This window comes from Podarcis raffonei, chromosome 9 (genome assembly GCF_027172205.1).
Source record: "Podarcis raffonei isolate rPodRaf1 chromosome 9, rPodRaf1.pri, whole genome shotgun sequence".
Classification (NCBI taxonomy): domain Eukaryota; kingdom Metazoa; phylum Chordata; class Lepidosauria; order Squamata; family Lacertidae; genus Podarcis; species Podarcis raffonei.
The window spans coordinates 80,138,530-80,158,638 of record NC_070610.1 but is presented as its reverse complement, the minus strand read 5'-3'; the positions used below and the strand labels follow the sequence as shown (position 1 = coordinate 80,158,638).

The 20,109-nt window shown below is 53.7% G+C and overlaps 1 protein-coding gene across 1 annotated transcript in view; it reads left to right on the top strand.

The window, feature by feature from the left end:
* The first annotated feature begins 5,606 nt into the window (after positions 1-5,606).
* Positions 5,607-20,109, top strand: part of RAB11FIP5 (RAB11 family interacting protein 5) — a 55,475-nt gene continuing 40,972 nt past the window's right edge. The window contains exon 1 of the mRNA XM_053402281.1: positions 5,607-6,115. Coding sequence (XP_053258256.1) covers positions 5,733-6,115 — 383 coding nt within the window. The 5' untranslated portion in view covers positions 5,607-5,732. The remainder of the gene's footprint in view (positions 6,116-20,109) is intronic.

Below are 20,109 nucleotides of genomic sequence, written 5' to 3'. Positions count from 1 at the left end.
GTAAGCAGCATTCTGCTCCCAGGTCCTTTACACCTGCCGCCTCTTTTCCCCAAGCTGAGCGTCGCATGGAATAATGCAGAGCTGCGTTTGGCGAGATCTCTGCAAAAATGGGCGTGCAGAATTGGTGCAGGGGTTCAGAAGCTGCAATGCTCCCTCCTTGAAAGCCACTGCATTGGGAGAGACGGGAATGTGGAAGAATTTCGAAGAGGAACCCTGCAGGCCAAGCGCCAGGCAGTCAGACCTGCCCATTGCAAAGGCAGCTCCCTCTGAAGTCCTCCCCACTTCAGAAATGCGAAGGAAGCATTGCTTAAGCAAGGAAGTATTCCTGCCCCCCCCCAGCCTGGAATTTCCCCACGCCCACACTTTGCTTTAAAAGCACCCCAGATTTATCATTACAAAAGACTGGCCAGGCTCCCCAGGGTATCCAATCAAGTGAGCATTAACAGGTAATCTGTCAGACGAGATAAACACCGCACTCAGATTTATGCTGTAGACCGCCTTTTCTGTGATGTATGCATGGAGGGGTGGTCTTGAGCTTCAGGGAATGCAATTTAAAATGTCTATATAGGGGCGGGCACACGTTTGTTCTGGGTCCTCCTCCTTTCCTGCATGTGACGGGGGCACCCTGTTGCAACAGATCAATAAAGATCAGGCTTACTAGCCGCTTTGCTTCTCAATATTCTATGCTTGGCCTCTGTTATTTTCTCCTACCGATGGAAAACGTACAAAGGACCCTATATGGGCTCTTGGGTACCCCATTAGGGGGAAAAGGACAGATTTTTGTTTATAAAGCCCCCACCAAGGGTGCAGGCCCAGGGCAAAAACGGTGCCTCTCCCTGCCAACATAGCTCCTGGCCAAGGGTGCAAGGGAGCCTGAGTCTGCCTGTGGGTGGGGAGCCCCTGCCCCTCCTTTTCGAGGAAGCTTTAACCACCAAGCAAGAGAGATGGAGGGCTGGCTTGGAGGAGGAAGAAGAGGAAGGAGAAGGAGAAGGAGAAGAAGAGGAGTCTGGATTTAATACCCCGCTTTATCACTACCCAAAGGAGTCTCAAAGCGGCTCACATTCTCCTTTCCCTTCTTCCCCCACAACAAACACTCTGTGAGGTGAGTGGGGCTGAGAGACTTCAAAGAAGTGTGACTGGCCCAAGGTCACCCAGCAGCTGCATGTGGAGGAGCGGGGAAGCGAACCCGGTTCCCCAGATTACAAGACTACCGCTCTTAACCACTACACCACACTGGCTCTTTGAGCCTCTAGGACCCTCAATGGTGAGCAGGCCCCCAAGCGCTTGTGGGTGGCTCAAAATGTTCTCCTGAACCCGCTGGCTGTTTGGAGGAGGAAGAGGCGGAGGCCGCGGACATCCGATCCCCGTGGCAGGTGCCCCTCAGCTGACGCCGGGGAGCTGGACGTGTCCTTGCCAGAGAGATGCAGCTGCTGCAGAGATGATCCTGTGTGGGATTTGCCTCTGTGGGAGAGGCAGGGGGGTTGTTGGCCCCAGGGCTTCGGAGCTGTGCAGGGGCACCCAGGGGCAAATGTATCCCTCCTTCTCCCACCCAGCTTATCTACATTTGTCCTTGGCTGGAGCCAGACTCCGTGGACCAAGACTCACGGCTCCAGAATTTGCACCAGGCATTTCTGCAGCTGCAACAAAGCAAAGTGTTTTGTGTTTGTGAGGGAGAGGCAGGCATCACAGGACAGATCTGGGGTGGGTGGATGGGAAATGAGAGCTCACTTCTGGCCATGAATTCCCTCGGATGCAGCATAAAGCATCCACAGCCCATCTTGGATGACGCCTTCCTTCGTCAATGGCAGGCCAGTCCTGTCCAGGCGCTGGTCACCTCCAGGATAGATTGCTGCAATTGCTCGATTGGGGGCCTGCCCTTGGGGTCGGTCCAGAAGTGGCAGCCGTTGCAAAATGCAGCTGATCATCTGCTCACTGGGGCAGGCCCGTCTTATCCATAGGGGCTAGTGGTGCGGGCGCCACGGTACCAAGTTCTGGAGGGCGCCAGGAGAGAGTCCGGGGAACACCGAACGAGTGCGCTGAGTGAGTGAGGGACGTGCCTTCACTCGCTCGGTCTGCTGCCTGCTGTGGCCACCGTGGCACGAAGGGTCCAGCTGAGCCGGCAGGCACCGCGTCCAGCCTCCACCTCTTCCCTGCTGGAGGAGCCACCCTCCAGCCGCTGCCTGCCTCCTGCAGCCCTAAAAAAGGTCAAAAACTCTGGGAGAGGGGGGGCGCCAAAGGGATCTTTGCACCACGGCGCCAGATATGCTTTAGATATCCTTTCCATGGAGGCGCATGTTACAGCAACAGCCAAGGCGACATTTTTCCACCTTCGCCTCATCAAGCAGTTGGTCCCTTACCTTTCCCGCCCTGATCTGGCCACAGTGATCCATGCGATGGTCACCTCCAGGCTTGACTACTGTAATTCGCTCTACACAGGGCTGCCCTTGAAGCTGTCCCAGAAACTCCAGCGGGTGCAGAATGCTGCAGCGAGGCTCCTCACGGGGTCTCTGCCATGGGAGCATATTCACCCAGTGCTTTTCAAGCTGCACTGGCTCCCGGTGGACTACAGGGTCAGATTTAAGGTGCTGGTTTTGACCTTTAAAGCCCTTCATGGCCTAGGACCTTCGTACCTACGGGACCACCTCTCCCGGTATGCCCCACGGAGAGCCTCAAGGTCCATAAATAGCAACACCCTAGTGGTCCCTAGTGGCCCTAAGTAGCAACACCCTAGTGGCCCTAAGGACTAGATTAGCCTCAACCAGAGGCAGGGCCTTCTCAACACTGGCCCCAGCCTGGTGGAACGCTCTGTCTCATGAGACCAGGGCCCTGCGGGATCTGATTTCTTTCCGCAGGGCCTGTAAGACAGAGTTGTTCTGCCTGGCCTTTGGCTTGGAATCAATTTGATTCCTTCCCCCTCTTTCTTTTTTCCTTTCTCCTCCTGTGAAGAGGCTGCATTTTAATGTTTTAATGTATTTTAATCTTGTTTTTAAGTTGTAGTCATTCAACTTATTTTTATCATTGCTTGTTAGCCGCCCTGAGCCCGGTCTTGGCTGGGGAGGGTGGGGTATAAATAGAAATTATTATTATTATTATTAGATGGCCCTGCACTGGGGCAAACTATTGCCAACATGTCTCCCCACTGGGAAGAGTTGTCCGGGCTTCTAATGAGCTCCTGGGCTAAGTTCAAGGTGCCCTTTTGGGTGCATAATAGCCCTGTGCAGCTCAGGACCAGGAGACCCGGAAGGTTGTCTCCGCACTGCTCTGCCCCGTCAGTCACTGCGCTCTGCAGGTGAGGAGGGCCTTCTGCAGGTACTGTCTTCCCAGAGGTCAGCTTTGCACAATGCAGAAATTGGGCCTTTATTTTTTTTTATAATAATTTTAATTAAGTTTCCATTAAAAGCATCCAATCAATAACAAATCAAATCATAATCTAATTCAAGAAGAAAACACAAAACAAACACACACACATAAAGACCAAATTACAATCCACTTACAATTAATGTTGTGTCAGCTACCCTTTGGAAATATAATAATAATAATAATAATAATAATAATAATAATAATAATAATAATAGATGCCCCGCACCTGAAAATTCAAGGCTGCCACATCAGTGGTTAACAGTCATAGAATCACAGGACTGTACAGTTGGAAGGGACACCTGAGGGTCATCTATTCCAGCCCACTTCAACGCAGGGAATGAGTTGGCATTCTATTTTTCTCTTGCAATGCTGATAAATAGGCAACATGTATTTGGACAGGATTTGGCTGCCACACATCTCAGGAGGCAAGGAGTGAGCTGGTCTCTTAAAGGGGCTGCAGCAACAGTTGTAAGTCTGCCGCTGGCTCTGCAAATATGAAAAAGGGAGAAGGCTTGTGACACACCCAGGAATGCGTAGCCCGTTTGAGAAGCACAACATGCATGTTTTCTGCGACCTGGCATTGGAGCATTTCTCTGCTGCCATTAACAAGCTCACCCGAGGGAGCATTGCCCAATGGCTACTGCCGTCCCACTGAAATATCCTCCTCTGGGCTGAACTCAGTTCACTGCCTCCAGACCCCTCTTGCTTCAGAGGGGCACTGTGCTATAAGCTGGGGAGTCACGTCACAGATCTACCATTAAAATATTTCCCCATAAGCAATGTCTCCAATAAATCCCCCACCTTGGACAAGAACTAGCATAAAAGGGGAATAGTGTAACTGTAGAGGAAATTTCAGCTTCAGCTCACAAGACCCTGCATATGAGGGGCCAAATTTTTGCTGCTGTGGTGTGTGGCATGTAGTATTAGGGCTGCGGGTTTTTTTTAAAAAAAATTATTATTATTATTATATTGCCCAAAGCAACTTACAACGAAAGGCAGGGAGGAACAGATATTGATAAGCTGGAAGGTGTGCAAGAAGACGATTCAGGGCCTGGAAACCAAGCCTGATGAGGAACGGTCGAAGGAGCTGGGTATGTTGAGCCCGGAGGAGACAGAGAGCAGATACGAGAACCATCTTTAAAGGAGATGGCTCAGTCAGCGGAGCTTGAGACTCTTAATCTCAGGGTTGTGGTTTCAAGAACCACGTTGGGCAAAAGATTCCTGCCTTGCAGGGGTTGGACTAGATGACCCTCAGGGATCCCTTCCAACTCTGTGAATGCTTCTCTTATAGCGGAAGGGCTGTTCACAGGCGAGAGGGAGGAAACTTGTTCTCTGGTGGTCCTCCAGAGGGGAAGAGACGAACCAACGAAATCAAGTTACAAGAAAAGGGAAGAACTTTCTGACTGCATGCGCCAGCCATTCAAAAGTCGAATGGGCTTCCTCGGGAGGTGGTGGCCTCTCCTTCCTTGGAGGCTTTCCTACAGGGGTTGGATAGCCATTTGTGAGAGATGGTTGTGCTGTGATTCCTGCACTTGAGGGGGTTGGTCTAGATGACCCTCAGGGATCCCTTCCAACCGTCCACTTCTATGATACTATGATTAAAATACTCCCAGAAATAAATAAACGGCCTTCTCTGTGGCAGACACTGGAAAGGGCTCCGGGGGCGGCCATCCCACAGGAAGTTGGGTCTGCGCCCTGCCAAACCGAGTCTAGCCCAAGCTGCCATTCACCAGGCGAGCCGAAGGAGCGCTCCGCAGTGCCAATGGGGCTGCCCGGGAGAGCTCGGCGGGGGATCGGGTCCCTCCTGCACCCCCACCCCCTCCCAAGACGGGCCCTGGGCCAACCCCGCCGGGATTGGCGAGGGGGGAAGAGCTGCCCGCCCGCCCGCCCGGGGCCCATCGGGGCGCAGAGCCCGGATTCTGCCAAGGCGCACCCGCGGCGGTCCGCGTTGCATTTCCCGGGTTGCAAAGGCGATGGGGGCAGCCCGTCCCTTGCATCTCCCCCCGGGGCGGGGGCGGCGCTTGGATCCTGCCCCGGGCGGCTGGAAGGTGGGGGGGGCGGCGGCGGAGAGAAAGAGCAAGAGGCGGTGCCAGCAGCCCCCTCGCCTTGCAAGCGCAGCGTCTGCAGCTGCCGAGCTGGCCGCGCGTGCGACGGGGCGCGAGGAGGAGCCTGCGGAGGAAGGAGGGAAAGAGGGAGGGGAGAAGGAGGGAAGGAGAGAAAGAGGGAGGGGAGGAAGGAGGAGGAGGAGGAGAGGGAGGGCGCGTCTTGGCCAGCAGCGAGCCGAGGAGGCCGGCCGGGCGCCCGGACAGACGGAGGGACGCGGAGCCACCGCCGCCGCAGAGGCCCGACCTTGTGCGCCTTCTCCGGCGAGGATGAGCCGGGTGTCGTCGGCGGCGGATGGGGCGCCGTCCTCGCCGCCGTCGTGGCTGCCCAGCCACGTCCAGGTGACGGTGGTGCAGGCGCGGGCTCTGCGCGCCAAGGGCGGCCCGTCGGGCGACGCCTTCGTGGCTCTGCAGCTGGGCGGCCAGAAGTACCGCACGCCGGTGGCGCCGCAGCGGAGCGGGCCGCGCTGGGCCGACGAGTGCGCGCTCCAGCTGCCGCCCACGCCCGGCCCCGACGACGCCGACGACGACCCGGCGCTCTTGCTGCAGATCACCGTCTGGCAGCGCGCGCTGGTCGGCACCGACCGCTTCCTCGGGCGCGCCGCCGTCCCGCTGCGCCAGCTGCTCCAGCGAGGCGGATCCCACCCGGACCAGTAAGTGGGGCTGGGATTGGGGCCTGGGGCTGGGATGGGGGGTCAAGGCGACTTGGCCAGGGGGTCTCTGAGCCCGCGCAGAGGGCGCCTCTCTCGCCCGGGGACGGGGAATGGCTCACCAAGGACCAGGAGTGGGGGGGGGTGCTTTTCTTTGGGGCGGCAAGAGTGCCTCTGAGCCCGTGCAGAGCGCCCCTCCGACGCCCTGGGGGTTTCCCCCTGTGGGTCTGCAGCACGCAAGCATGTGCAGAGCGCCGCGGGAGCCGAGGGCGAGGCAGGAGCGCCGCTCCGCAGCCGCCGTCGAGTTTTCAGTTCTGCAGAGCGCACTGCGGGGTTGCGCGCCGGGTGTGCAAATGGGGCGGAGGAAAGGGGGCGGCAGCTCCTGCAGTGGGTCGGGAAGGCCAGGCTGGGGGGGGGCGCGTTGCATGGACGCCCCAGGTCTCCAAGGCCAAGCCGGGCGAAGTCGACAGCAGCTGCCCCAGCGGGAGAGGCGTCCGCCCGGGTTGCTGCCTTTGCGCTTCCCGGCGGAGAATTGCAGAGTCACTCTCTTTGCGTCCGCTTCCTGCAAGGATTGCTCCTTGCACCTCGCAGCCGCGAAGCCTCAGGGCCTGCTCTCTCCCCCCCCCCTACCTGGGACCCTCCGGATGCAACTTTTGGACTGCAACTCCCATCAGCCCCTGCAAGCACATAAGGGGCGGGCAGTCTGCCAGAGGGGTTCTCTGGGACGCACAAGGCGGCTTGGACCCAACCCAAATGCTGTTTTGGCTGAGACTCAGCACGCCTTAGCTTCCAGTGTTGGAAGATTCCGGACAGAGAGAAGAAAGTCCTTCACGCAGTGCATAGTTGAACTGTGGAACTCCCTCCCACTGGAGGCAGGTGTGAAAAAGATTAGACAATTAATGGAGGAGCAGAGGGCTTGCGAACACAATGAGCCACAGGTGTAGAACCTCCACAGTCAGAGGCAGTGATGCCTTCAAACACCAGTGGCTGGGATTTGCATGGCCAGAGTGCTTTTGTCCAGCCCCAATTTCCTGGGGTGAGAAGGGCTTCCTGCAGCCTTTGAAAGGCTCATTTTGGGGAAGGAAGGCAGGCGGTGAGCGCGTCTCCCCCTGTCCTGGTGGGGCAAAGCTCAGCCTCCCCCTCCAGCCCCCTCTTCCTGCTGGGAGGCCTGGGGGACTCCGAGAGCAAGTGGGATCCAGCCCTTAGGGGAGAATCCAGCTTTTCGGGGGGAAAGGGGGGCATTGAGGCCTGAGCTTAGGGGGCTCAGCGTGTCAGCCAAGTGGGGCTCCTGGTGTGCCCCCCATGCCAGGAACCTTGCAAGGGATCTCCTGCGGGGGAGAGAATGGACTCTAGACTTTCTGTTGTGGCAACCATAACCTCGGTTTATGGTGCCATTTGGCTTCTATATCTGAGTTTCTAACCCTGGTTTTAATGCATTGCAAACCGTTTGGAGATATTTCCCCCCTTTAAAATATAAAGCAGCAAAGAAATGAAATTAATAACAACCCCAACTGCAAATTTTGCAGGGGGAAAAGTGCCTAGACATTCCGTTGTGGCCACAATGATAACCTACTTTAAAAAAAAAAAAGATTTTTATTAACCAATTTCAACATAACAATTTGTCAATCCTTGTAATCAATTACATTATTTCCCCCCTTTATTCCCCTCCCTCTTCCCCCCCAAAGACTTCCCTCACCTCCCATCCCTGATTTTTTTACCTATCTTGTTTTCTGCATGTTATAAAATTGTAGATATCCTTGCTTTGTCAATCACATGTTCAACTAATAAATGTGTGAATGTTTATTCCAGTGATAACCGGCGCTTAATGTGCCCTTGGGCGATGAGCTCCTTTCCAACCCTGGTGTGGAAGAGCCCTTTGAGGTGGCCTGAGAAAGGGCCAGGGTGGCGCTGCCTGCGGGGCCCAGACAGGACCATCGGGAGTGACCTTCTCCTGAGTCAGGCCCCTGGACTCTGACTGGCAGCAGTGGCTCTCCAGGGTTTCAGGCAGGATCTTCTCCTAGCACTGCCTGGAGATGCTGCCAGTGGGGATGGGAGAGGGACCCTCTGCTTGCTGCTCTGCCCCTGAGGCTGTGGCTCCTCCCAACTCTGGGGCACCCATCAATGACCAGCCTCTAGCCTTCCTGCAAGGGGGGCTGTTGAAATATCCTTTGCTGGTGACCAGCTGAGTTTTGGGAGGTGAAGGAGCTTCCTCTCGCTTGCATGCCAGCTGTCTAATAATAATAATAATAATAATAATAATAATAATAATAATAAAATAAAAAAATACCTCGCCCATCTGACAGGCTTTCCCCAGCCACTCTGGGCAGCTCTCAACAGAATATTAAAAACAAGATAGAAGGTCAAACATTTAAAACCTCCCTAAACTGGGCTGCCTTCAGATGTCTGCTAAAAGTCAGATACAGTGGTACCTCGGGTTAAGTACTTAATTCGTTCCGGAGGTCCGTTCTTAACCTGAAACTGTTCTTAACCTGAAGCACCACTTTAGCTAATGGGGCCTCCGGCTGCCGCTGCACCGCCGGAGCACGATTTCTGTTCTCATCCTGAAGCAAAGTTCTTAACCCGAGGTAATATTTCTGGGTTAGCAGAGTGTTACCTGAAGCATATGTAACCTGAAGCATATGTAACCCAAGGTACCACTGTACTAAAAACACGCTAAAACATCAAACCTTAAAATCTTCCTGATACAGGGCTGCCTTCAGATGTCTCCTAAAAGTCAGAGAGTTGTTTATTTCCTTGACATCTGATGGGCGGGCGTTCCACAGGACGGGTGCCACCACCGAGAAGGCCCTCTGTATTGGGAGCACCTGTTTTGCAAGGGAGATCCATTCTGCTCCCTCTTCCACCTGAGGAGCCGCCTTGATCCGAAGGGGCGTTTGATGTGCAAAACAGATCGTGGGAGACAGGAGCAGGCGGCTCTGACATCCCTTTGGGGAGCTGCTCAAAGACCCGGCGCAGCTCAAAGGAAGACGTTCTCGTGACCCAAATACTTTGTGCAGGTTTGCTTCCCTCGCACAGCTCTGCCCCAAGGCTGATAGAAATTCTACGCAGCAATTTCATCTTTGGAAAAATAATGCTGAGTTCTGTGCCCGGTGCCAAGTGTTGAAGCTGTTGAGAGGCACATGAGTCCCAGCATAGTCTGGGACAGCCTTTCTCAACCTGTGGGTCCTCAGATGTTGAACTACGACTCCCATCACCCCTAGCTAGCAAGGCCAGAGCTCAGGGATGATGGGAGTTGTAGTCCAAGAACATCTGGGGACCCACAGGTGGAGAACCGCTGGTCTAGGAGATGCTTTTGGAGCTCAAGTAGCCAAAGGAAGTTGAGCCTGCTTTAGCCCTGCACACCTCACTGCAAACTGCAACGCACAACCTCTTCTGGTCTCTGTGTGTCCCTTGTGTCTTCATAATATCTTAAGGGTCAGGGGCTTCCAGGGTCCTCTTTCGTTCCCCCCACAGATGTGGAAAGGCCTGTTGGTGGGACCCCTGTGGGGAGGTTTAGGAGTCTGCAAGGCCCACCCTGCATTCATCTGATTGGGGGCTCATTGGCAGAGCACCCAGCTTCAGTCCCCAGTGGCAGCATCTTCTCCAGGCAGGATGGGAACGTCCCCTGTCTGAAACCCCAGACAGCCTCTGCCAGTCAGTGTCTGGAGGATTGAGGTTGAATCCTGACAAGACAGAAGTTCCGTTTTGGGGGACAGGAGGCGGGCAGGTGTGGAGGACTCGCTAGTCCTTAATGGGGTAACTGTGCCCCTGAAGGACCAGGTGTGCAACCTGGGGGTCATTTTGGACTCACAGCTGTCCATAGAGGTGCAGGTCAATTCTGTGTCCAGGGCAGCTGTCTACCAGCTCCATCTGGTACGCAGGATGAGACCCTTTCTGCCCGCAGACTGTCTCGCCAGAGTGGTGCATGCTCTGGTTATCTCTTCCTAGGACTACTGCAATGCGCTCTACGTGGGGCTACCTTTGAAGGTGACTCGGAAACTACAACTAATCCAGAATGTGGCAGCTAGACTGGTGACTGGGGGCGGCCGCCGAGACCATATAACACCGGTCTTGAAAGACCTACATTGGCTCCCAGTACGTTTCCGAGCACAATTCAAAGTGTTGGTGCTGACCTTTAAAACCCTAAACAGCCTTGGTCCAGTATACCTGAAGGAGCGTCTCCACCCCCATCGTTCAGCCCGGACACTGAAGTCCAGCTCCGGGGGCCTTCTGGTGGTTCCCTCCCTGCAAGAAGCCAAGTTACAGGGAACCAGGCAGAGGGCCTTCTTGGTAGTGGCGCCCTCCTTGTGGAACGCCCTCCCAGCAGATGTCAAACAGACAAACAACTGTCTGACTTTTAGAAGACATCTGAAGGCAGCCCAGTTTAGGGAAGCTTTTAATGCCTGATGCTTTATCGCCCTATTATCATTATTATTATTATTATTATCATCATCATTAATTCTGTGGAAGCTAGGGAAACTCAGCCAGATGGGCGGGGTATAAATAATAAATTACTACTACTACTCGGTGTGCCGGTGGCCTGACTCTGTATAAGACAGCTTTGTACGTTCAGAGTCGGTTGTGTTTCCTCTGCCACTGTGGGATCCCCGGTGCCTCAACTCTGTGTGCCTGTGAGAGTAGACTTGAGGGCTTCCTCTTGGGACCCCAGATTTCTGTGTTGTTCGTTCCAGGGCGAGTCCTGGAGCCCACCAGCCCCTCTCCAAGAGAGCTGCCACCTTGTGCTTGCAGTGAGCATACTGTCTGTGGTGTCTTTGGGGGGGCCTTTGCATTGATGAGCTAGCCATGGTCCTTTCCCTGAGCTCATGCAATTCCTCTCTGGCCTGGGCTTCAGCTGGAGGAAGGGCTTAATCCTGGAAGCCATTGGTCAGTGGCCTGATCCAGCCCCCCCAAATCTCTCCTTCCTTGGAGGTTTCTAAGCAGAGGTTGGGCGGCCGTCTGTCTTGCATGCTTTAGCGAAGTTTCCTGCATTGCCGGGGGCTGGACTGGATGACCCTCGGGGTCCCTTCCAACTCTTAAGATTCTATGATTCTGTGTCCAGCAGTCAGCAACAAGCTTGCGTCAGAGCCAGTGCCCTGCTGAGCAAGTAGCCAGTTGATCTCTCTTCCCTGCCTTGCATCTGGAGGGAGAAACTTTCAAATTGTCTTTATTCCTTCAAAGGGCTTTAAACTCACTTCCTGCCTTCCCACCTTCAGCAATTTTCTCATGGCAGCTATTAATTGGAGGAATGCAGACAAAAACATACGGGCAAACGCCTTACTGGAGAAGGCAAAACCCCGTAAGCACCAGCCCAGTGACAGATTAAAAACACGAGCTTCTGTTTGTAATGTCATGCGTATCCTGGCTTGGGCCTGGGCTTTTAGGGAGGGGAGTGTCTGCATTTTGCAGGGTGGGGCTTGAGGAGCCTGGCTTGGGCAGAGGGGCCCTGCAAGATGCAGCCCCCACAAGTTTGTAGAACTCCTGGCTGCTTTGTCAGCAGACTGGGGTGGAAATAGGCATGGCTGTCCTTGCAGCCAACCCTGCTCCTCCATTCTCTCCTGACTCAACAAAAACAGCTTTCCTGTCGGGTTGGCCTTCCTGCAAACCAGCCAATGTTTCCATGCGACCAGATAATCTCCTTTGTCCTTTGCAAGCAGGTTTCCACTAGCGCATCTGCCTGGTTCGGTTCTGCATTCTCTCGTGTGTTTTCCTAGCGTACGACCTGTTCCTTCCCTGCCTTGGTAGTGCAGGAGTTCCTCTTGGGTCCTGCTTGCTCCGCTGGGGGTACTTGGCATGGGCCCAGTGCCCTCCCTGCACCCCTGGCGTGTGGCTGCCTAGCTGACGGTGCGCAGCCTCTGCCTCTTGCCCGCCTGCGCATGAAGAAGGGGCTCGTGGTGGGAGCAGCAGTGCCACTTGGGGAGCGCATCTGTGTCTGGGGCAAGGGAGCCCTTGACTTCAGTCACAAAAATGTGGGTTTACAGGGTTTGTGCCTGTCAGCTGCCTTGGGATGAAATAAATGGCTTTCAGCAGGCGGAAGCATTGCAGGGGGCTAGACTGGATGACCGCATGGGTTCCTCCCAGTTCTGCAATTCTCTGAACCTTGAGGCGTTTTTCTTGTACGGGGCTGTGGTTGGTCACAAGTTGTTGGCCTCCAGTTCCCATCAGACCAGTAGCTGGAGGGCACCAGGAATGTATTGCTTTGGTTTTTAATTCTGCTTTTCTTCTGTTTAATTCGCCTTTTTGTCCCATAAAATGCAATGGCCCCATAACATGGAATTTGAAACCCGTATACCGAGAACATCATATGCTGCAGAAAGTGCCCCCAACTCCTGCGTGTGGCCCCCACCCTCCTGCAGCAGCTGAAAAGTAAAAAAGCGAGTAAAAACGCTTTGAGCTGGTGTTGGAAGGTCAAGGGATGGCAGGATGGGGCCCTTGTTCTAGGAAGCGCTTTCGTTCAGCGACAGAGGAGAGAGGGCTCTTGTGCTCTGGTCCCGCTTGTGCTTTTCCCACAGAGGTACCCAGCTTCGAAATTCACCAGGCGCATTCTGCACCTGGCCATCGGCCACTTGTGGCCAAGCGAAGATGCCCGGGCGCCCGGCGTCTCCATCACCTGGAGGCGCACACCTGGGGATCATTGGATTCTAACTGTTTCCACACACCAACACCCCGTCCTGTAGAATTCTATCCGTGATGTTTTATCTGCACAATCAGAATGAACTTCAGGAACCAAAAAGTCATCTTGGAAAATACGACTTTCCAGCCTTCTGGCCCCAAAATGACAACTAGGCATTCTGCTTTGGCAACTGCCACCCTGGCTCAAGGTGCTATTTAGCACCTGGCTGATATATATGAGGTTCTAATGCAGATATCTGGTTGGCCACTGTGGCAGCAGGATGCCGGCCCTGATTCCGCAGGTTCTTCTCTTGTGCGTATGCCATTCCTTGAGGGGGCTTCTGCTGTGACAAACGACCCGAGCTTTGAGGCTGCATTGGGGCTGTGTGTGGGGTGATTGTGGAGGCTCAGCTGTGTTTGGCCAGGAGGCCGAGGCCTTGGCATTTGGGCAAAGCAGGCTGCTGGCTGGCTCCTTGCCGTCTCTTCCAGATGTGCTGCTGCTGGGGGCTCCTCAGTGGGAGGCCCCTGACCAGGTCTGCTTGTGGGTCAGAATGAAGCTTCAGAGCCGTGATGCTTAAGAGTCCTTCCGTTCTGCCCCTGCGGGGTGGATGAGCAGGGGAGATGTACAAGGCGGTGATAATGTTGCATGCCCAATGTGCTTTCAAGGTCTGCAGCTCCTGTCTGGCTCAGCAGCTTCCGCAGGGATCGCTGGGCTGGCATTTTTGCAGTCAAAACCACAGGAGGGTCTTGGTGCCACCTTGAAGGCTAACAGAGGCAGGGGGTCCTGGCGCAGAGTTTTGTGCACTGAGCTGTTCCTGGAGACCCCCGGGTTCCCAACCACCGACTGATTAGCTAATATGCTGGCCTGATTGGTTGAGAAAGTGGTGATCCTTGGGAATCACTTCCAGCTCTGTGACCCTCTAGTAGGTATTGTTGGGGCTGGGATATTGTTTAGGGGGTTCTGTTGGGGGTGGTTGCTATTATTAATTTTTGTGCCTTTGTTTTATATCATGATTTACGTGGAAACCTTCAGTTTGGTTATGTACTTTGCGATGTTTTATTTCTTGTTTATGACTACTTTTGTCATGTGTTTTTGTAAGTCTCCTGGAGCACGGCTTGAACTCTGGAAAGGCGGCCTACAAAAAGATGCTCGTGTGTTTGTGTGTGGCCACAATCCATTTCACCCGATGACTCTGGTCTAGGGGAGCTTCTGCTGTGACCCATTCCCTGGTCCCTCAAGGCCCTGCCAGGGACTCGGCGTTTGGTGTGGCTGCGACTCTCCTGACTTCCTCAGTGGGCTCATGGATCCGGTCCAAATCTTTCCCCAGCCTCTGTGCCGGGAAAGTGGGACATGCACCTCCCGGCTCTCGCCAGCCATCGATTTTCCTTGGCACACATGCAATGCAATGCGGAATATTTTCTTGGCAGGATTTGCACCCCAGGGGAATCCCTTGCGCTTTAAGTCTCCTGACCGGCCAGGCTCCCGTGGAAAGTGGAGGGCGGTGGCTGCCTTAAGCTGGGGGGGGGGTGATGGCTGAAGTAGCCCCCTCCTCAAATGTGGCTGGTCTCTGCTTGCTTCCTTGCAATTCCTTCCCCCCCATGCGCGAGCATCATAAGCCAGGTATTGATGTGCTTTTGACTGCTGCAGTTGATGGCGAAGTCCACCAGACCTGCAGCTTGTTTGAGTCTGGGGGCTCCAGAGAGTCTTAGGGCAGAGGCTGGCTCTCTGGCCATTATCTTGCTAGGCTGGGATGCGCGCACATGCACTCCTTTCAACCGACCTGTGGACGCCACCGGATCTGAGTGTGCAGCCTTGCAGGTGACTATAGAGACAGTGCAGGCCACTTGCAATCATTTGTGAGCAGAAAGAAACTGGCCTTGGCAGCTTTCTGGCCCGGCAGCTGGGAGGCCGTTTTGGCCCAAGGCTGAGGGGCAACTTGCAAGCCAGAGTGGGAGCCCCCTGAGGTTGCTCTTTTAGGAGTGAAGAGTTGTGTATAAGTAAAATAAAGTTAACCCCTTCCTATAGGCTGAAGAATTAATATTTAATTAATATTTAATTACTATTTATGGTATCTGAAGAAGTGTGCATGCACACAAAAGCTTATACCCAGAACAAACATAGTTGGTCTCCAGGGTGCTGCTGGACAATTTTTTAATTTTAATATTTATGTGTTATTAAGAGGTGTGTCTTGCACCCTTCTCTTGATGTCATAATCAGACCTAAGTAACAGCAAAATGCTGCTAGCACTAAAGGAAAGCTGGAGGGTTGGGCAGAGGAGTAAGGATGATTCTACCCTAAATTCCTTCTTAAAGGCTGCTGACGCTTGAAGATGGGGGGGAGCATTCCACAGCTGGGAGCCACCGCCCTTTGTTCCCACCCATTGCCCTTCAGGCTGTTGCAGCTGTGAGCCCAATTTTGCTTGGTGTGGATAAGTGCGGAGATCAGTCAGGGATGCTTAATTTGATGGGTGATGTAAACACCTGCTGCATAATGTTACGCGTAGCTGAGCTGAACTGACTTATTGCAACTTAAATCAGGTTGTGCGTTCAGCCAAGACAGGACTGGCACATGTGGTCTCTGCGGGTGTGCCAGGGACTCCCTTCATCCCAGGCAGCCTGGCTGGTGGATGGGAGTTTGAGGGGGGAAGCTTTATTCCAGCAGCTTCCGGGGGGCACCACGTTGGCTCCCCCTGAGCTAAGATGCATTTTGTACCCCTCCTGAGTCATTGCTGCTTGTCTGTGTTTTTAAAGACATGTATTTTATGGTTGTGTTGTCTAATCGATAACGGGGCGAGCTCCTGTTGCTTTGTCCCAGCTCCTGCCTATGAAAGTACACCAGCGCAAATAGATAAATAGGTACTGCTGTGGTGGGAAGCTAAACGGCATTTCGGTGTGCTCTGCCACTCGTCACGGTGTCTCGTTGTGCCAGAAGCAGTTTAATCCTGCTGTCCACATGACCTGGAAAACTGTCTGTGGACAAACGCCAGCTCCCTTGGCCTGAAGTGAGATGAGCGCCACACCCTATAGTTGCCTTTGACTGGACTTAACCGTCCAGGGGTCCTTTGCCTTTCTTTTACCTTGTTATCTAATACCTGAAACCTGAGCATTTCTTATGAAATGAGAAGGTGGGATTAAAAATTAACCATCAATAATGCTTCCAGAAATCCTATTGAGTGCATCTGCTTGATGGGTCTGATCTGGCTTTTTACCCAAAAAATGCATTGTCCATTTTTCTGTTTACACATCGTACGATTTCCATGATACAAAATTTCTCTAGAGACTTCCCAACCCAGCACTCTGTGGTCTTCCAGATGCATCTGACTTTTGCTGCATATTTGTTAATTTTCTTCTTCCCTTCCCTTCCTTGGGGCTCTGATCTTATCCTGGTGCTGCAGCAAGGAGCTTACTTGCCTACAGAATGTGCTGGTGGAGCTGCGGGGCATGCCCAGGACAGTGATTCTGGTCAACATGCAAGTTTCCTTTCTGCAAAACACCCAGAAATGAGCCGAACCCAGCTAGCACTGCCGGCTGGATCACACCCTCTCCATTCAATTCAGTGAATTGATCAGGGGCGCCCCTGGAATGTTTTCTCTCCCTCCCTGTCCATCTGTCCCTGTTGGAGGAGCCCCAGCAAACTCTCCCGCTGCTTCGGTCATTCGTCAAAGGGGATTTTCCCGAGTGGCACAGCTGCCCCTCCCCTGGGAATGGAAATGTCATGCTTCGGAGTGATCCCTCTGCTGTGCGCTGCAGATAAGTTGGTCTGCTCTCTGGCCTTGGCTGCTGCTGCTGCTGGCGCTGGCCCGGCCGCCTCCTTGTTTTGACCCAGCGTGAAAGATCTGCAAACAGGCTGCCCGACTGGAGCTTGGCAGGCAGAGCCGGGCTGTGTCTGCAGAGAGGACGGTTCTGGCTTTCCATCTCCTCCTCCTCCTCCTAATGGGGCAGACTAATGCGCTTCCTGTGTGCCGTTCCTGTTTCTCATTTTGCAAAATGAGTCTGGCTGGCAGAGCCGGAGAAGCAGCCGAAGCCCGACTCGCTTATTCCCCTCGCGTGGCGAAGGGCTTTGTCTGAACTGTCAAGAAGATGGATTGAGTCTCCGCGTTAGGGAGAGCTCCCTAAGAGCACTTTGGAGGTGGGAGAAGCGGCCTTTGCCGCCTCCTTGGGGGGTTTCCGAAGGGCCAGGGCTTCTCATGAGCATCGGGGTCCCTTCAGAATCCGAGAGTCCAGGCGCATCAAGACCAGCGATGCTTTTCTCCCTTAGGGGCCCAGCCTTGGAGAGGGATGCAGGGACCACAGCTGAGCACATCATGTGGCATTCGATGGCCGCAATAGTCCTCTGGCAACGAGGACCACATGGAGCGTGGGGGGGTGGGGTGGGGACCCCCATTCCCACCTTCCTCTTGTCTCTGTGTTGGCAGGAGCAGCTGATCCTTGCAGGGTCCGGGGTGCGCTTGGACTCGGCCCAGAAGAGGCCACTTGCTGCTTCCTCACCCTGCCTACCGTATTTTTCGCTCCATAAGATGCATCTGACCATAAGACGCACCTAGTTTTTAGAGGAGGAAAACAAAAAAATATTCTGAACGAAACAGTGGATGTATGATTTTTGTGGTTCATGCATTGGGGTAGCCCAATGCAAAAATCCTGAGGATCCATGTGGATCCGTGCTTTGTAACCACGTTTTTGCGCCATTGCATCCCCACGAAACAGTGGGGATGCCTGGTTTTTTTGGTGCAGGCTGTAGCCATGGACATGCTATGTGATCTGATGGAGAATTTGGGGTGACTGAGTGCCAAAATCCTGAGGATCCATGTGCTTTTACCTCCCTCCTCCCAGGCGGCCTCCTTTATCGCTAGAGTCCCTTATCTCCCCTCCTGATCGCTTGCCGATCAGCTGCTCAGTGGCTTTGTTTCAACACCCCCTTCCCTCTTTCTAAAAAAGACAGCACGGTCTGCTTTTTGCCCCTGGGCAATTCAGCTCCAGGGACCACGCATTCGCTCCCTAAGATGCGCAGACATTTCCCCTTACTTTGCAGGAGGAAAAAAGTGTGTCTTATGGAGCAAAAAATACGGTAATTCTCTGCACCAAAGTTGGGATTTAGGAACAGAGGGAGATGCTTTTTGCAGAATCAGAACTTGGGTCCTTCATGCTCAGGTCTGAACACACTGACTTCCAGTGTCTCTCCAGCCCTGCCTGAAGATGCTACTGGGATGGAACCAGGGCCCTTCTGCATGCAGAGCAGGTGTTCCACACCTGAACAACGGGGGAGGGGGGCTCCCCTTATCCAGGGACCAGCCTCTTGGTCGTCCTCCCCCACTTGGTCTGCACATCGAGGGCACTAATGTGCAGAGGGCACCCCAGCTGGAGGCAGAAATGCTTCTGAATGGGAAGCACTGAAAGGGAGGGTTCCTAAAACCAGAGAATTGCAGAGTTGGAAGGGACACCGAGGGTCATCTAGTCCAACCCCCTGCAATGCAGGAGTGGCTCTTGCGCTCGGATCCTGCTTGCGTCTGGTTGGCCACTGGGATAACAAGATGCTGTTCTTGATGGGGCCTTTGTCTGATCCAGCAGACAGACTGTCCTTATGGGTTTTTTTTGTATAATTAAGTTTTTCTATTTTACATTTTAGAATATTCATTTGAACAACCTTAAAATATCAATGACTTCCCTTCTTCTCCTTCCATGGTTCAGTTTGCATGCCGTAGATCCCTGCATATTTGACATAAACTAAAACATTCAGTGTTCCATTATTGCATCCATCAATACTTATTTACACTGCCAAATTTATCTTAATGCTGCCCACGTTTTCAAGTGTACACAATTCCCCCCCCCATATATTCATTAAACATTTCCCAATCTTCTTTAAACGTATGTTCTTCTTGTTCTCTCATTGTATATGTTAAGTCTGCGAGTTGTGCATATTCCATCAGCTTAAGTTGCCATTCTTCTTCAGCTGGGACCTCGCTCGTTTTCCATTTTGGGGCTAAGAAAACACAGGCCACAGTGGTGGCATGCATAAATAGCCTTTTTTTGACACCCGGGAATTTCCGTCTGAACTTTCCCCAGCAAAAAGGACTCTGGTTTTTTTTTTGGAAAAGTAAGGTAAAGGTAAAGAGACCCCTGACCATTAGGTCCAATCGCAGACGACTTTAGGGTTGCGGCACTCATCTTCCTTTACTGGCCGAGGGAGCCGGCGTTTGTCTGCAGTTTTTCTGGGTCATGTGGCCAGCATGACTAAGCCGCTTCTGGCAAACCAGAGCAGCGCATGGAAACACCGTTTACCTTCCTGCCGGAGCAGTACTTATTTGTCTACTTGCACTTTGACGTGCTTTCGAACTGCTAGGTTGGCAGGAGCAGGGACTGAGCAACGGGAGCTCACCCCATCGTGGGAATTCAAACCGCTGACCTTCTGATCGGCAAGTTCTAGGCTCTGTGGTTTAACCCACAGCGCTACCCGTGTCCCATTTGGAAAAGTACTTTTCAACATTTGTTTCTGATTCCTTATGTTCTTATCCCCAAGTCCCCCAGCCTTCGCTCCTTTTCGTCCCCGTGATCTGTTGACCCAGCGCTGAACAGCTGCATCAAAAACAACCCCCCCCAAACACTGGGTTCCTCATCTCTCCATGTTCCCATTTCAGCCCCTGCCTGCCTCTGGGGGAGATGGAAGGCAGGCTCTTCCTGCATGGGGGCCAGGGAGTCTGGCCTGCTCCTGTCAGCCCTGCCTGGGGGGCGCCCTTCGTGGCCCCTCCTGTTCCTCTTTCCTCCTGCTGTTCAGAGGCAGGCTGCCCCCCCTTTCCTTCCTCCTGGGGTCCCTGCAGGAGGACCCTGTGGGTGTCGCAATCGCCCTCTTCCTCTCCCCGCCTGGGCGGCTGTGGTGCAATCTTTGCACGGGGACAGAGGCTGCTGCAAGACCTCCTTTCCGACTCTGTGGGCAGAGGGGTTTCCTGGCGCTGTCGAAACCCACAACCACCCAGCGAGATCTTGGGGCGAGGGAAGGAATCGTCGCTGGGAAGCCTTTGAGCCACTTTCCGTCCAGAAGGGCATTGAGATCTTCCAAATGGGGGCATTTTCCTCAGCTGATGCCTCAGCTAGGGTGGTCATCCTTGCTGAAGGGTTAACCCTCCCCTCCCCTTGTGCTGGGGAAACTTTCCGTTTATTTTAACTTAAAAAAAGAGAAGCTTTTAATTCAGTTTTTTGCAAAAGAGCTGAAGGGTTAACTTGAGCCCAGGGGCAGCTGTGTCAGCACCAGAGCTCCAGACAGACCTGGTGTTCTAGGAGACCTGCACGTTCCTGCATTGCGGAGGGTTGGACTAGATGACCATCGGAGCCCTTTGGAGCTCTCCCGGTCTGCCCCATGGAAGGCCTTAAGGTCCATAAACAGCAACACCCTAGAG